Here is an 18,931-nt window from a genome sequence, read left to right as displayed (position 1 = left end):
TTCCTAGTCACCCTCCTGTTCCTTCTCTAACTTTTCCATGGATCAGTGCTAATCTCAAGATACTTTATTTCACCATCTTTCCAGAAGTCCATACCCTCTTTTTTTAGGCACTCTTATTTGAATGTTTCATATTGAGGTATATCCAATTTCCATAATCTAGTCTTCTACATGTGATGTCTCTTAACTTCACCACTGTGTGTGCACATACAATATTGTGTGCTAAATGAGGCACTCTTGTACTTCTTTGTCTTTTCATATATTTTAGTTATTTCCTCAATTATGTACATATTATATTGGTTTCTAGGCTGCTAGGACAAATGCCATACAATGGGTTGGCTTAACAACAAATTTACTAGATCATGGTTTCAGAGGCTAGAAGCCTTACTTTCTTGCCAAAGATCTGTGGCATTCTAGTGATGACTTGCCATTAATCTTTGGGGTTCCTTGGCTTTCTTGTGACATGGTGATGTCTCTTTTCTTTTTTGTGTTTTAATCATGTTAAGTTTGTCCTCCACAATGGCTTTCTTTTCATAAAGTCTCGAGTATTAGGAGTAAGGCTGAATCATTCAACGTAACATTCAGTTAAGGTAAAAACTTAACTAAAAACGGCATCTCCAAAGGGTCCAAAAGTTTCACATTCCTGGGAATGGGTTAAGATTAAGAACATGTTTTCCAGGAGTACATATTTCAACTTGCTACATATACTTATAGCAATTATTTTATGTTGTTTTAATCTAACTCCAATATCTATTATCTGTTGAACTTCTTTCTCTTTTCTATTGATTTTTCATGTTTCCTGATGGTTTGCAAAGATATATTTTTTTAATTGTGCATCAATGCTTAACAATCAGGCAGAGATTGAAAGTGATGTCATTTTCCCAAACAGGTTGGGTATTGCCTCTCTTAAGCACACAAAGGCAGGGTTTATCACTTTCTTCCTCTCAGGAATTAAACTGTACTTTGGCTTGATTGCAGCTTGGAATATAATCAATCTAATCTACTTTTCTTTGAGATTATTTTTCTCCTGAATTTACTGCAGGCATATTCCTGTAGTTGGATGTTACCACCACAGAACCTTGTATCCTTATGTCTCAGATGAGTCTCTTGTAAGCAGCGTATAGCTGGATTATGTTTTTTAACCCGTTCTGCCAATCTGTATCTTTTAATTAGTAAGTTTAGCCTGTTAACATTCAAACATCATGTCTGCAGGAGATATGCTGATGCCCATCTTGTGCAGCCCCAGCTAACAGAGCATGTGGTGAAACTATCCCAAATTCGGGATTCTATAGATTTCAATCCAACCTCAGCATGCCAGTATTCCACCTGTGCACCTGCTTGTTTCACTGCCTGTGTCAGTTAGAAAGTGTTATGCAGCCCAGAAAAGGCCATGTGCTTTTAATCCATCCTGTGGGTGTACACCTAGTGTAGGTGGGACATTTTGATTAGGCTATTTCAATTGAAATGTGGTCTGCATCATCAAGTTGGGTCTTAATTTTCTTACTGGGGTCCTTCACATGAGGACAAAGACACACAGAAACTAAGAGATGAAATTAAGAGCAGCTCACAGAGGAAATCCCTGGAGAAGTTAAGAGAGGACCCACAGAAAACAGAGGAAGCCACTGAAACCAGAAGACTATAGAATTTTTCTAAAGAACGCAAAAAAGATTAAAATGTGGAATTATTATAACTATTAGTATATTGTGTTTTAAATCTATATATTAGAAGGCCATAGAATATTCAGATTATTATATATTTATTAATAATTTAAGAAAATTCATAAAAATGCATTCTATGGATAAGATCAAAGAATGTACAATACAGGACAAATAAAGAAAATTACAATGTACATAAATATTTTTATAAAATTTGGAAATTCAAATTTAATAAATAAGCAGTAACTTTTTTTTACTTGTGATAGAAAGGCTTTTCTTTTTTCCAAAACTGCTCATTATTAAAACAAAAGCTTTATCCTTAACTATAATATATATTGGGCTATAAAACCTTCCCAATTGCTTTTGCATAAATACAGCAAACATATAATTTCACTTAAAAAACAATTTAATGAATATTTATGGTGATAATTTTATTTATATGTTAACAATTATATATTAAAATGAGTGCATATTGTTTTCAAATTTCAAGTAAGAATATTTTAAGCTTCTGTCCCTAGGTTTAGGTTTTATAGCTTATTAAAGGTTAATTTGTTATAAATACAGTCTATTGAATTCAAAACCAGATATGATACATTATATAGGTGTAATTTTAATTAGATACATTTTAGGTCAGGGCATTTTTTTTTCCAAACAAGTATTAAATTTTCAATGTGTTACCTTCCACAAGTAATTTAACTCTGTCCTCACATACTTTACAACAACAGACTAGTAAATCCCAAACTGCTGCTTAATACTCTGTCTATAAAAATTGTTTCCTAATTACACTTCTTAGCAAGATGATAACTAAACCATATTTCTCAAGAGGTAGTAAGGAAAAAGAGAGAGAAAGAGAAAGAGAATATGAATATTTAGGGCCATATACATAGTGACTAAAAATTAGAGATGAAAACAATTCTTTCAAACCTGTCAGCAAACAGCCAAGGTTTTTTTTGTTGTTGTTGTTTGCTTTTGTTTTTGTCTGTTTGTTTTGCTCTCATCACTTAGATGAGCTATCAAGGCAGAGGAGAAAATAACTGTGAAAAAATCTCAAAGTCAGTTTTAGGATATTCCAAATTCATATATATAAGAAAATCTTGAACTAAAGTTTTAACAGCATAATGATTCCTGAAATAAATATCAATCCTGAACTTAAGCACTGAACTTTTATTTAAAACAAACTGATAGGCAAACAAAGCAGGGACTATGCAATTTAGTAAATTACAAGATCTCAGTGTTTAACCACATGGAAAGTTGGCACTCAGAAAATGGAATACATATAGAGAATGCAGTACCTGATTAAGACTTGTGGGTGATAAATAAAATAATAAAAGCTTACTTTTAATGAGGGCTTAGTATGTGCTAAGCACTGCGTTGAGCACTTAACATACATTTTCTCAATTTCTATAATGACTTTCCGAGTTAAGCAATTTTGAGACATTCTTGGAGCCATCCACAATCATGATACATCGACTTCCAAAATTAATTTAATATCTGTGTAAGTTTATACTGCTATAAATATACTGTAGCTCTAATTCCTAAAATACTAATACTGTCCTAATATTGTATAATTCCACCACTTAAAAAAAAACTCTATGGATAAAAACAACAACACAAGAATGTAAAAATCTAAAGCATGTACTATCCTGCTAGGTTATCGTTTATATTTATATTTATTTATAAAAAGTCGTTACATTTATTTTTAATATTTCTAGTACTTCATTTATTTATTTTAACTCAGAGATTCAATTTTTGCTACATGGTACTGATATAATCCTCATTACTAAATGTAAAAGGACAATCTTGAGAGACAAATATTTTTCCCATAATTGATCTATGAAATAAGTACATTAATAACTTTTGAAAGTTTGAAACAGCTGTCATAATTTCCCATCATTAAATTCATCCCTTTACTCCTCAGATTTTAAGGTCTTACTAATAATAATCAGTGAATAATTAATCATTATTAAAGATTTATCATGCTGCATTATCAGATTTAATTTTCACACAAATTTATTATTTGGGATTTTTTTTTTTTTTACCATTGCAGAGATTTTTTAAAATATATATCTAAAGCTCAGAGGGGATAGATATATTCTAAAGTCACATAACCCTCAAAAAGAAGAACTGAGACATGAGTCCATTTATCTCTAGAGTTCTCACGTCCTGCCATGCTAAGCTTCACTACTTAAAAAAAATTTCCTGTTGAACTCAGAGCAAATGCAGAAGATTGAAAAGGCTAGGAAGCCAGTTGGGAGCAGTAAAAATGAAAATTGTTAGCCAGAGACAGGAGAGGGAAAAGATAAAATGTGAAAGGATAACTTAGTATTACAATAAAAGAACCATAGCGGACATCTATATTGATGAGTCCAAATAATTACCAAAAAGTTAAAAATATTTCTGAAACTTACTGTTTCTGATTCTAGAGTATATAATATATACAAAAACAATCTCCTAAACATGAATAATTTGGGGGTGTGAACTAGAAGAAGGGATCAAATCCTTCATCACTTCCTCCCCCACTTGCTTCCTTCCTTTTTCTTTCTTTCCTCGCTTGCCTGGTTGCTTTTCTTAACTCATATTATAAAATGCACTTAAGAGCAACACAATGCTGAGCACCTTTTCATACCAAGTGCTAAACCTGCCTGAATTCATTGGGATTGTTTATGCTAATCATATTATAATATATGTATGCAAAAATCACCTCATCTATTACATGAAGTTACGTGCTATGATTTGAAAAAATTCAAGTGGCCAGCAAGTTTAACTAAATTACACTATCACTTATGGTAAGAATAGACAAGACTTCTAAATTATGGGATTAACTCATGACAGAGTTTGAAGATTTGTAGACATGACTTCCTTTGGTTTTAAACAATAGAACATATTTTAATATTAGGAATTAGATCTGAAGCTTCAAATCCATTCCATTAGTTATTCTTTTCTAAATCCACTATTGAAAATCTGAGTACTAAATGGCAGACTAAGGACCCAGTCTAATCGTTTCATTATAACTTATGATTGAAGTTATGTTTAACCAAAAATTACTGGTCTTTTGTAGATGGGTAACATTTCACTTAAATGATTTTGAGAAATAACAAAATCAGTCAGTGGGAAATAGGAAATATTTTGATTTTTAAAGCAACAGCAGATTAGAATTTAAAATGCATTAAACCATGTTTTCTGATTTTGTGTGCTAGTCCTGACCATGTTTTCTATCACCAATGGAGCATCGCTTCAGTCTTATAATTGCAAACTCTAGAGGCACTGGTCTTTTGTAATTATTCTGAGAATTGGGTATGAAGTGGCTCATTAAGTTATTCACTGAATAAGCATATTCTTTCTAAATATCAAGATAGTATTCTTTCTAAAATTATTTGTTCATAAAATGTGTTAAAAAATTGTCTTAAGAAAAAAAAATGTGTTAAGGAAAAAAAAAGTTTGCCTCCATATAAAGAACCAGGCCTAAAAACATCATGCAATAACACTGAATTGAACACTGGTTTTCATCTGAAATATACGCAGAAATGTCACTTAAAGAGAACTGCTATGCTCATCCATACCAGGGAGAAACTGAAGCAAAAGTTTCAATGGGAAAGGGTCCTTCTCTTCTCTCCCATCTTCCTAGCTTCACTGCCACTTCAATAAATTTGTACCTGTGAGCACATACATACAACATACACACACATACATGAACACACACACACTGCATGTAGTTCATCTTCAGAAAATACTGAATTTCTCTTTCATATGTATTGTTATATTAAGTACCACATATTTTTGATGCTGATGATTAGCTAAACGTATCCATATTTTGATTTGGGGAAATGAAAATAAGAAATTGTGCTTGAGGTCTACTATCTCTAATCTTCTACTACATAAAACAGAGTAATACAGCTCTCTGTTCAACAGAATAAATAATCAGTCTTTTGCATACAATTATCATAGGGTTTGAACAAAGTCATCAGTCAAAAATAAGGCAGCTAAGTAAAAGAAACTGAAAGTATAGTTCAATAAGTAAGACAAATTTACAAATGCTTCTTGTAGTTAGTTTTTAAAATACAGTGTTTTTTCAAAATATTAAAAAAAAAACATAGTGTTTCTCAGGATTAGCTTTAGCAATTGAAAATACATTTCTTATTGCACTTTCAATGGTCCATTCAGCAACAACTGACTTGTTAAATCACAACACAACTCTAACCTTGATTAGAGATCAGCTCCTTGCCTCTCCATCAGTTCAGGCCTATTGTTGGGAAAGGCGTGTGGTCAGTTTAATTTTCTTCCCTGAGTACCAACAATACTCCTGCCCCTCCATGCTGGAGAGGGCTTAAAAATCCGAAGTTAGACATCTAGGACTTTTCTAACCTTATTGTTTCTGCCCTAAAACAGCCCCATGCCCTCTCAGTCCCACAGATATTTGAAGCTGACTTTGGATCTCATGGTACTTTGTCAGTTTACTAAAACAACCCCAGCAATAGCTTCCTTGATGTGGGCAACTGCAACTCTAATTGGGCTAGTCACTGACTCATGCATCACCACTCCAAGAGGCAATTCCAAGTGAAGGATTCAGGGCAATCCAAGCTGACTTTCTTTCATATGTCACCCAGAGCTGGTCCATGGAAAATTCATGTTTTTCCCAACTTTGGGGATGCAACTCTGCTCCCAATTCTAGGGGTGCAGGTTAATCCCAACACAGACACTCATTTTGTGCTCATTCATCAAAAGCGTAGCCACTCTTACCATTAGGTCTCTCAAGAGGACTCAGACACCATCTGCCATGCCCTGCACACACAGGGGTCATGAATTAAAGCTTCCAAGTGTTTTCCCTAAAGCCCAGTCACAGGGTGTGTAGTGGAATTTATGGATCTCTCCAAAAATCTATAAAATCCTTCGCCCAAAACACTGCCTCCTCCCCACTCCACCCCTCCCCTCCTCCTCCCTGGGAAATCTCCAAACCTTTCACACCACAGATGCTAATGAGGGGGCTAACGACAGACTAATCTGTTTTCATTTATTTCCTGGGAGGTACTGAGGTTTGGCAGTTCACTGTGAAATGTCTACTCTACTTTATCTCAGGGCCACAGTGAAAAATCCCAATTTAACCTCTTCATCTATCAATCCTATGGATCTACTCTAAAGGCACATATATACACACAGACACATACATGAAACGCTCAGGATCTGAAATGACACAGCCTGAGTTTAAATCCTGATTGTTTACTAACTGTGTGGCTTTAAGACAGTCAATTATCCTTTCCCAGCCTTGGTTACCTCATCTGAAAATTAAGGATGAGCAGTTACTTTAAAATAGGGGTACTGTGAAGATCTAATAATACAGAACATATAAAAGGCTTAGAAAGATGTCTCAGCACGTAGGAGTAAAATGTTAACTTTCGAAATAATAATAATTTAAAAATAATAATTATTACAAATGTACCCATTACAACTTATTTTTCCTATACTATATAGACCTTTCCCCATGTTATTAAATATTCTTCTACACATTGTAATTGCTGCACAGCAGTCTGCTGCAGTAATGCAGCACAATTCTTACAACTAAACTGAAGTTGCTATTATTCCTAACATTTGCCATATGATTGGTCATTACTGTGCTTATAACCGCTGTCTCTCTCTTTTTTTTCTTAAGAATACATCGATTGAACTGGAATTACTGTATCAAAAAATGTGACTATTTTAAAGTTTAGTACATACTGACCAATTATCCTGCATAAAAAAGAAATTAATACCAATGCACTAGATTTTGGAGACTATCTTATAATTCTAGCCAGTGATCAGATTTGAATATAAAGGCAAACTTGGGAGATAATGAAAAACAGGCACAGGATGGTCTCCTGTCTTCACACAGTGCATGCCAAAAGGTTGTGCCTGGGAATTAGCAAAGCACATACAAGGTTGGGATAGGAAAGGATCCAATTTATCATCAGAACCAGGGCATTCCGGTGAGAAAACAACACTGGCCATTCTTTTTTAAATAGAAACAGAAAGAAAATGGAATTTTTTTCCACTAGTGCCTGTTTTTGTGGTGGCCCCTTACCAGACACTTAGCTTGAGCTGCTTTAATTATGTAGATGCATTTAGCGGATGAGTGTTATTAAACTTCAACTTAAATGAAGTAAATCAAAAGTCTGCTTCTCCTTAGCACATTATATTTTAATTAAATTCCAGAGCACAGGCAGTAACAGTGAAGTTACAGAGTTGACAAAATCAATCACTACAAATGTAAATCAGCTGGAGATTAGTTTAATATAAAGCATGTGGTGATCAGTCAATTTTGATAATAGATCAGAAGTTTTACATATGTCATGAGAAAAGAACACTGTTGTTCTCAGTTTCAGCATTCCAGATAGGTACAATTATAGAGCATGCCAATTTTATCAAAGTCTAATACCTGGTTTAGAGTGTTCCTATCTTCTAGAATAAGGACATCAATTTCTTTATTTAAGGATTTTCATTTTAAACATGCTATTTTTAGAAAAAAAACTATTTATCTCTGTTTTTCTGTGACACTTTCTGCCTCTCCGTACCTCTCTCTCTCACCATGCACACCTACATGCACAAACATATACGCACAAATACCAAAATACATGCTCCACACTCACAGAGACTGGTAACTCCAACAAAACACAACAAAATATTCACCCACCACCAAATTATAGCCATTGAACCAACCTTATAAAGTAGGGGTAATTTTCCTAATTTCAGGAGTGCAATCTGGTTCGTTATCTTTCTCATTTTTTTAACTGCCTTCAAATCGTATACAGATCCATAACTCACATCAATGACTTCAGCCTGAAAGAAAAGATACAGAAAAATAAAGACTTAAAGGGAAAATTATAGCTTTGTCCATTTAGCACGAAAACTTAATCATAGTGATTTGAAATCTTTAAAAAGAGTATTTAGTCTCTCTCTTATCCTGCTCCACTCACCACATTTTATTTCTATCAGGATAAATAGCCCTCCTGGCCACTTAGATAAAGTTTTTAGAATCATCTTTGCTTTACTTCCCCTTACAAATTATGAGTGCCAGTTTATTACTCTAACAGACAATTACATTTGGAACAGTCTACATTCATGTTTCTGGAATTTGAATATTTTCTACATTGCTGCAGGGTTAATTTCTTAAAGTTCAAAACAATCAGGTTTGAAAAAATTCCAAGCTTCTCTACTGTTATCCAAATTAAGTAAATAGTTCTCTACTTGCCAATAATAACATATAGCTGCTCGCGTTGTGCGGATATTAAGCTGTGAATGACAACCCAGGGTTGTGTGTATATCCACATGCACCTGTCCAGCATTAAAGGACTTCAGAAGATGGATCCAAACTACCATTTCTATCGCTTTGCCCTATGATTATCATATATTCTACATCAGTATTACTCATTTGTAAACTCCTCTTTATTGTTAAAATCTCATGGCTGTAGGGTGGGCCATGGTGGCTCAGCAGGCAGAGTTTTCACCTGCCATACAGGTTCGATTCTCAGTGCTTGCCCATGTAAAAAAAAAAAAAAAAAAAAAATCTCATGGCTAGAGTAAAAAAAATATGGATTATAAATAAATAAATAAATAATAGGGGGGATAAAGGGTAAAATAAATTGGGTAGATGGAAATACTAGTGGTCAATGAGAGGGACGGAGGGGTAAGGGGTATGGTATGTATAAGTTTCTTCTTTTCTGTTTTTATTTCTTTTTCTGAAGTGATGCAAATATTCTAAAAAACGACCATGGTGATGAATATACAACTATGTGATGATACTATGAGCCATGATTGTACACCATGTATGGACTGTATGTATGCAAAAATGTGTCAATAAAAATTTTTTTTTAAAAAATCTCATGGCTATCTGAAGATTCTAATAGGAATCCTTGGAATAGCTTTTTTTTTTTCTTCTCCTATGATAAGTACCAAAATGCAGGTTCTAGCAAACACAAATTCCTACGAGCCAAGAAGATTCCATTTGGCTTTACTTTCTGTAGCTTTTCTTATTTAAATGATGGTGTTAAACTTTCCATTGATAAAATAATATGGTGTCTTTCACTACAGCCTACATAGAAGTGTTGCTAAGAGGAGTTGGGTCGCAAATAATGAAAGAAATTGTGTTTGGAGAATGGAGACCTCCGGTTCCCCATTCTTCTCAACAGGGGTCAATGCATCTCAACATGTTTTATAAGGAGGTTTCCAGAGAAGACTCATTTGAGAAAGAATTCCATTTCCAGGAGAAACTGCATACCAACACGAGACAGGTATAACTAAGTGTTAGAGGGTGCGTCTCTGGCATGAAATATTTCCTCAGCCATGTCACTCATCTACACATGTCAAAATTACTAGTATTTTAAGGCCCATTTCAAATGTCAGCTACAGGATGAACTGTATTTCTCTATTGCCTAATTTCATGTGACCTCTCTCTACTTTGAATTCTAGAGTAATATGTTTCTGCTTTTCTTAAGATGCTCACTGAACTTGCCCCTTCATTTAGGTTTTTGTTTACCAAATTAGGTTCACAGCAAGGGAAAGTCCCTTTCTGAGGCACATGTTCTCCCCAGGTGTAAAGCATATGCTGTTGGCTCATCTGGCTTGAACGGAACCGATTACAGCGATACAATAGCTCTGAAAAGTTAAGCTGTATTTTTAAAAGTGTTAGCCAAGAAAACCTAATTGTTAAAAATCAGTTCTATCAAAATGGTTTTTGATTATAGCTTTGTTCCTATTAAAATTTGATTAGATCAGTGCCTTTTTACCATAAACTTTGAGTTTGCTGATAACATTACCCATATATTAACCACATTGCAAAAATGAAAGAATTCATATTTTTCATTTGGAATTTCTAAGTGATTAATTATTTATGATTCAGTGATAACATCTTAAAACAGAGCTATTACTTAATTTGCTATAATAATTTATATATTTTTCATATTTAATAGAGATTGAGAGATTATAGGCAAGATTATGATCAATTTCTTTATATGCCAGAAAGGTATGGCATTTATAAACACACACACACACACAAACATACACATAATGCTGAAAAAATATTCACTATTGGAAAATAATAGTATCCTGAATGTACTTATCTTAGTAGACTAAGTTTTAAAAGAGTATGATTATGGGCTAGATAATGAGTCATTTTTTTTTTTTTTAATATACCAGAAAGACAGGGAAGCTACAGGAAAAAAAAAATGTTAAAGACATTTACATTATTGGAAAATAGCAGTAGCCTGAATCAACAATGGCAATTTCAAATAAGAGGTTCTTCAACTTTTCTTCTATAATTAGCACCTGTGAATATATTAAAGCATTTTAAAATGTAAGCATTTTTTTGTCTTTTCTTTACAAAAATATTCATCATTCACAGGCATCACTATGTCAGTTTAATTTGGCAAGTGCACTTTGAGATTATGTATTAAAAATCAATAATTACAGAAGTCTCAATGTTCTGATGGTTTGACAGGTGATAATAAAAATATATCTATTGCCTCCAAAGGATGCTTCTGAATCAGATTCTTTCTGAAAATCTTTCCTATTTACCCCAAGCAAAATGAAAAACACAGCTGTGAGAAAGCATATTGAATTTTTCTGAGGCACAAATCAATATATAAAAATATGACAAAATGTCAAGTCATTTCTTTCCACCCATTTTTCGTTGTCAAAATAAACACTTTTATTGCATTTATAATATCACACTAGAGAATTGTTCACTCAACTGGTTGGAGGTACTGTGTCCAATTTATGTCCAAATACTGGCAAATGAGTCACATCTAACTAGTTCTGTTTAGGAAATATCAAGTGAGTAGATGCCTAGATTCTTGCTGAGGTACTCACTCTGTGTGCCTCAGTTTTTCCATGTGGGAACTTCCCTGACACATAAAGAGTAATTAAGAGGTGCAGAAGTGAAATGAAACTTAATTTTGTTTAGTAGTGACATTTTTTACATGAAAGAAATATAAAAGATTCTACACATTAATTTTATGTTTAAATCCCACACATTAATTTTTAAGCAGAATAAAGAACATAAAACAACAACAATTAAAAACAGAAAGCAAAATGTTTTATACCTTGGTAAAAAGAAAAAAAAAATAAAGCATTCAGTTGTCAATGGAGAGTTGTGGACCAAATGAAAGTAGTTCAGGAGATTACTGGTATACCTTAAAATTAGAAATTAAAATATTATTATTTACCATCTGTGGCAAAACATATGAATAGAAGGAATTATAAACCTATTAACAATCACTAAAAAAAGAAAAAAAACATTTAAAAATGAAATTCCCTTATATTAATGGTTCAGTACAATTTAGAAAAATGATTAAGCCAAAACCATAAGAATATCATTTCCTTCATCTTGCTCTTCTGCAACCACATCAGGGAGATTTCTCTCCTATTTAATATATGTGCCATAAAATATGTTAAAATAAATAAATCCACGCAAAGAGGTTGCTTATCACTAGTGTTATGGTTTTATGATGAAGAAATGTAGTGTTAAGTAGATCAAGCTTCAAACTTGTTAAAGAATTGGCATTCCTAAGAGGAAGGAAACATTTAACTATGTGACAGACACTGAGCACATACTACCCCATTGTCTCAGAATAGCAATCCTGTATTATCACTGTTTTATCAATGAGGAAAAGGAGCCTTAGAGAGGGAAAAGGATCTGTCCAAGTCACATAACTGGAATTCAAGAGTGGAGGCCAGCTCTTCTCTGGTTACCTGTCAGGAGGCAATTCCATCAGGAGGGAAAATGAAGACTTTGCAGTTCCTGGAGGAGGAAACTTCTGAAGACACTACTGGGTTTGACATGGTAAATCAACAAGTTGATCAGAGGCGTTAGTTAAAATTGTTGATGCTAAGTACTTGGAATCTCAGTTAGGACATGAGATTTTTTTTTGATGGCCCGGTAAATCCCAGAGTGATTCGATCAGTGAGTGGAAAAGTATTTGCAAAGCCCCCTTCGGGGAATGGTGAGAACGGGCAGAAATGCAACTTCCCCAGGTTGAATTCTTGATATTCTCATGGGTAATGTGGATGGCCAAAGCTATAGGCTGAGCCCCAAGTCTTGGGGTTTGTTTATGTGAAACTTAACCCCACAAAGGATAGGTCAGGTCTACTTAAAATTTAGACCTAGGAGTCACCCCCAGGAGAGCCTCTTTTGTTTCTCAGATGTGGCCTCTCTCTCCAGCCAACACAACAAGCAATCCCACAACCCTCCCCCTGTCTACATGGGACGTGACTCCCAGGGGTGTGGACCTTCCTGGCAATGTGGGACAGAAATCCTAGAATGAACTGAGACTCAGCATCAAGGGATTGAGAAAACCTTCTCAACCAAAAGGGGGAAGAATGAAATGAGACAAAGTGTCAATGGCTGAGAGATTCCAAACAGAGTCAAGGGGTTGTCCTGGTGGTTATTCTTATGCATTAAGTAGATATCATCTTGTTATTCAAGATGTAATGCAGAGGCTGGAGGGAACTACCTGAACATATAGAGCTGTGTTCCAGTAGCCATGTTTCTCGAGGATGATTGAATAATGATAAAGCTGTCACAGTGTGACTGTGTGATTGTGAAAACCTTGTCTCTGATGCTCCTTTTTTCTACCTTGTCAAGAAATTAGTAGAACATAGGGAATAAAAATAAATAATAGGGGGAGCAAATGTTAAAATAAATTTAGTTTGAAATGCTAGTGATAAATTAAAGTGAGGGGTAAGGGTTATGGTATGTATAATCCTTTTTTTCTGTTATTGTTTTATTTCTTTTTCTGTTGTCTTTTTATTTCTTTTTCTGAATTGATGCAAATGTTCTAAGAAATGATGAATATACAACTATGTGATGATATTGAGAATTACTGAATATATGTATAGAACAGAATTATATGTTAATGTTATTGTTTGTTCTTAAGTTAATAAATAAATTTTAAAAAATGTTTTAAAATTTTTTTAAAAATACTAAAAAAAAATGTATATATAAAGAAGCAGGACATTTTCTTGTAGAAACCTGGTTGATGATGTCAGGCCTTTGAATCTCCAGGTAGAAGAATTATTGACGTGCAATTCAAGAATTAATGGGGATGAGCTATAGGCTACCTTCCACCGCTGAATGAGCATAATAATTTTGTCTTTTTGGAATAAATGGAAGTCTTCAGCTCATAAACTCTCATGCCCAGAACTACCAATCTGTCACCTTAGAACAAGGGACTCATCCATCCCCTATTTAGAGGGGTGAGTTCATTTTTTATCCTCAGGAGCCCATATGCCCCCTCTTAGAGGCACTGTTGAGGACACTGATGCCGTTTTCTTCAGCTTCCCTTTTGAGCAGTATTCCACATTTATTTAGGCAAGGGCATGGACTGGTGGCAAGATTGATGTCCCCTCAGAGTGTAAAGACTGTAACTGTGTGGCATTTTGTATATCCTGGAGGCAGGACAGTGCCCTGTTTAATAGCGGCGGCTGGGGCTGGCTAATGGAGTGTGGTGCTTTATTGATAAATGGGGAAACTTCTTAATTTATATATGGAAACTTCTTTATTGATACATGGAAAAGCATTGAGGAAGGAGGTGGGAATAGGGTCTGCACCCAAATGAGAACAGCAACTCTATTTATTGATACCTGGTAAAGTACAGAACAAAGAGGGGTAATAGGGTGTTTAATTGTAGTGATATTTATTATTTTTATTTTTATTTCACTTTTAATTCTCAATAAATAGGTTCTTCCCACAAAGAAATATTAAAATGGTTTTATTAACTTAATTAAAAAAAAAATGCAAATATGCTACCTTCCCCATCCCACCATCACACCCTCCCCCAGTAATCTGGAATCTGTTATCTCTGTGAATTTACCATTTCTAGTAAACACTTATAAGTATCATTAAAAAAAAATGTAGATGCTTTGGCCCAACCAACACCTCCCAAATCAGAATATCTAAGAATATAAATAAAGTGCTATAAAGCATAAAAGTTTTTAATTCTGATGAGGTCCCATTTATCATTTTTTTTCTTTTGTTACCATTGCCTAACACAAGGTCCTCAAGATGCTTCCCTACATTTTCTTTTAGGAGTTTGATAGTTGTGTTTTTATGTTAAAGTCTTTGAGCTATTTTAGGTTGATTTTGCATATGGTGTGGTATGGCGTAAGGTAGGAATTCTCCTCCTTCTTCTTTTTTTTTTGCAAATGGAGATCTAGTTTTCCCAGTACCATGTGTTTAAGAGACTATTCTTTCCCAATTGAGTGATCTTTGGTACCTTTTAAAAATTCAGTTGGCTCTAAGTGTGAAAGTTGACATTTGAGCAATTAAATCTATTCCACTGGTCTATATGTCAATCCTTGTGCCAGTACCATGCTGTTTTGTTGACTTTGGCTTTGTATTAAGTGTTAAGATCGGGAAGTGTGAGTCTTCCAACTTCATTCTTCTCTTTCAAGGTGGCTTCAACCATTCAGGACCCCTTATCCTTCCATATAAATGTGATGATTGGGATTGTGCTGATCTATAAATTGCTTTGGGTAGTATTGACATTTTAATGATAGTTAGTCTTATAATCCATGAACAAAGAATGTGTTTCCATTTATCTTCTCTGATTTCTTTTAGCAATGTTAGGTAGTTTTCCATAGACAAATTCTTTACATGCTTAGTTAGATTTAGTCCTTTATATTTGATTCTTTTAGTTTCTATTGTGAATGGAGTTTTTTTTTTTTTTCTTTATTTCTTCTGATCGTTCATTACTTGTGTATAGAAACACTATAGATTTTGGGGTGTTAATCTTGTATTCCACCTCTTTGATGAATTCATTTGTTAGCCTTAAGAGCTTTGTTGTGATTTTTTTCAGGATTTTCTTTTTCTAAGAGCACATCATCTGAAAATAGGGCAAGTTTTACGTCTTCTTTTCCAATTTGGATGTTTTAATTCTTTTTTTTCTTGTCTAATTGCTCTGGCAAGAAATTTCAGTACAATGTTTAATTATAGTGGAGTCAGTGGATATTCTTTTCTTGTTCCTGATCTTAGAGGGGAAGCTTTCTGCCTTTCAGCTTTATGTAGAATATTAGCTGTGGGCTTTTATTGTATGTTCTTCATCATATTGTGTATGGCTCCTTCATCTCTTTGTGTTCTAAATGTTTTTAATGAGAAAGGGTGCTAGATTTGGTCAAATACCTTTCTGCATCAATTGAGATAATCACGTGGTATTCTTCATTCTGTTAACATGTTGTGTTATATTAATATTCTTACATTTTAATTTGGAAAAAAAAGTACTCTTTTCTGGTGATAAATACAATTATGGAGAAAAACTGTAACGGCAAAAAAGAAAAAGTCCATCTATTACTAAAGAAAAAAATAGCACTTTTAAAACTAATCAATCCCATCTGCTAAAAATATTGTTTTCAGGGACACCCAGGAAAAATATAAACATGTATAGCTATTTCCAAACTGGATAAATTATTTGGTAATTTTCTTTTCAATGTTGCCCTCTAAACTGCAATAACCATACTATATAGAAAGTATCAAGATCAGAAAATTTGTTGGGATGGAAATTTATAATTCTGTCTGTTACAATGAATCCATATAATTATATTAGTTACCTTATATAATAAAATGAGAAATCTATGTATTTTAGTAATGACAAATAACCAAGATTTTGGTAGAATATGTATGATTTAGATAAATATTAAATACCCACAAATACACAGTTTCAGGAAACACAAGGACACATCCAATCACACAGTGGCCACAATAACCCTTCTATCTTGAGAAACAAGCATAGTTTTGGCAATTAATAGGCACTCAACAAAATATATGGTTGCATATATGAAGCTATCCAAACAGTGTTGTCATGCTGAAAAAGAGGGTATCATAATTCACCTAAAAATGTATGAAATATTTGTATTTATATTTGGATCCTGGAATGTGATGAGATGAACCGAAATTTATGAGGGGACTTCTAAGAAGACAGTGCACAAATGTAAATAACAAATCAGTTCATGATATACAAATCATTTTCAAATTGAGAGATCCAGTGTGACTGCTACCACCAATATATGTTTTTATTGAGTGCACACTATACCCAGCACTGTTTAAATGCCAAAAATGAAATATTTCCTTTAAACATAACAACTCAGATAGGTTATTGCATAATCCCCATTTTACAAATGAGGAAATTGAGACAGAGAGATGTTCAAGGTCACACAGCTAATAAATTACAAAAGGGGGGTAGTAACTCAAAGGTAATCTATTTAAGATTCAGTAGGACTGGGATTTTTGCTTCATTTATTGACTTATCCCAAGTACCTAGAAAGGTGTGAAGTAGATAGAAGGCTCTCAATCAGTATTTGTTTGTGAATTAATGGTCATCAAACTTCAGTAAAGGGGGAACATGATTTCCAAAAGAAACCTAAGTAATATATCAAGTGGTTAAGAGTTGCTAGCTAGGGAGTCTGAAGCCCAAAAGCCCAGTACAGGTTAACTCTACTTTCTTTTTTGACTAGAAACTGAAAATTTGAGGTTCATAAGAAAGTCATGACTTTTCTCTTGGTTTTGATTTTTATAACTCCCCATTATCATTAGCAGTCAATATCCTAAAAGCATTAATTAACAAATAGCCTAGATATTTGTTTCAGAAACAGATTTGGGAAAGATGAAGCCCTATCATACTGGAATGGAGAAATTACTCCAGTCTGAAGCAACAGAAGAGAATAACTAAGATAAATAAACAGAACTGTCACTTCCTTTAGCCAGCTTAATAAAATAAATGGAACAACTATAGGTAGTAATTAGGTCAGACAAATGTCCATGGGGTGGTTGGGACAATTCATTGTCATGTTTCTCTTTTCTCTCTGATGGTAGCAAAAATTATTCTTGCTTAGGAAATTATTAATGCTTTGAAATTTTTCAGACACAATATTTTTCAGCCAAATCGATCATTTTAAATCTTCCTAGATTGTCTTTAAGAGGAATTCAGACTGTACCGAATATTTGAAAAGCCTGCTTTGACTGAAGCATTCATTTTCTACACAAATTCAGAAATGGTAAACCCAAACACTTTTTTTTTTTTAACTTTTTTGTCTGACCTAATTACTACCTATAGTTGTTCCATTTAGCATAGTGGCTAAGCTTCAACAGGAGAAACATAAGCCAGAGATACCACATTCCTTGGCATATAGTAATTAATTAATAAGTTTGCCAAGTGCATTCAGTTTATAATCTAACATAATGCACATCCATCTAAAGGTTGAGAAAATTAAGTTTAAAATAATGTAATATACAAATTTAATGAAAGGAAGAACAGCTCTTTCAGGATCACATTTCTACATATAATACTACAGTATCAAGTCAAAAGACAGAATAATTCAAATTTAGAATCAGATTGAAGAGTAGATCAAGAAAAAACAAATTCTGAGACAGGAAAAAAAAATGTAAAAGGTCTCCAAAATTAGATAAGAAATCAATGAGAGACTATGTAGATATCATTAGTACTATTTAGCCAAATAATTTTTTTAACAAAAACAATCAACCAGAGTATTTTTCCTTGTTAGACACTTTATTAGTCTTTTTAAAAACTCAAAATATATATTTTTAAGAAAAATAGATTATGGATAAACATGCAAAGTAGTAGGGGAAAATCAAAGAGAAAACAGAATTATGGAAGCCCAAAAAAGAGAGTAATAAAGAGATAATTCTTTCCCTTTTCAGCAATACATGTGCTAAACTGTAATCTGGTGGGCAGAGATATGGAGGGAAATTAGTTTTACTTGTTCTCTTTGATAACATGCTTACTTTATCTTGATGAGAGGTGGACAAAAAAAAGTAAACAAAAATGTCAACATTTCAGTAAACTTTAAATTGTGCTATGCCCTAAAGATAATAAATCAGGGGTGATATCATAGAGGGTGATGAGTTGCTGCCTAAAGTCAGGGAAGTTACTGCTCAGGAGAGCACATGCAAATGATAAGAAGTGAGCCATCCACTGGGAGAAGTGCTTTCTAGGCAGAGGGGAGAAAAAAGTCCTTGAAGAGAGAACGAGGATTATATCAGATAAGAGAAAGATGTCAGATACCTAGGGACTAAAATGTGTCTGTTGGATTGTGCAGTAGGAAGTTACTGATAGCCTTATAAGAGTGGGGATTGAGTAAGGATGGAATTTCAGGAAGTTTAACAATGAGAGAAAGAACAAAAGATCTGTGGTATATCTGAGGTAGTATACAGCTGAAAGAGGTGACAGATGGCCATTTGTCCAATTTTTACCAAAAAGGAGACTTAAAGCTATTTTTAGACTGAGAAGATTTGGCCGCATCTG

The 18,931-nt window shown here is 33.8% G+C and overlaps 1 protein-coding gene across 23 annotated transcripts in view; it reads right to left on the bottom strand.

Moving 5' to 3' along the window:
* Window positions 1-18,931, bottom strand: part of NAALADL2 (N-acetylated alpha-linked acidic dipeptidase like 2) — a 1,514,274-nt gene that overhangs the window by 618,814 nt on the left and 876,529 nt on the right. For all 23 annotated transcript variants that reach the window (XM_077161086.1, XM_077161088.1, XM_077161081.1 and 20 more), the window contains one exon: window positions 8,340-8,459. In XM_077161086.1, coding sequence (XP_077017201.1) covers window positions 8,340-8,459 — 120 coding nt within the window. The remainder of the gene's footprint in view (window positions 1-8,339; window positions 8,460-18,931) is intronic.

This window comes from Tamandua tetradactyla, chromosome 5 (assembly GCF_023851605.1).
Source record: "Tamandua tetradactyla isolate mTamTet1 chromosome 5, mTamTet1.pri, whole genome shotgun sequence".
Classification (NCBI taxonomy): Eukaryota; Metazoa; Chordata; class Mammalia; order Pilosa; family Myrmecophagidae; genus Tamandua; species Tamandua tetradactyla.
The sequence above is the reverse complement of the archived record's forward strand: the minus strand, read 5'-3'. Positions and strand labels throughout refer to the sequence as shown.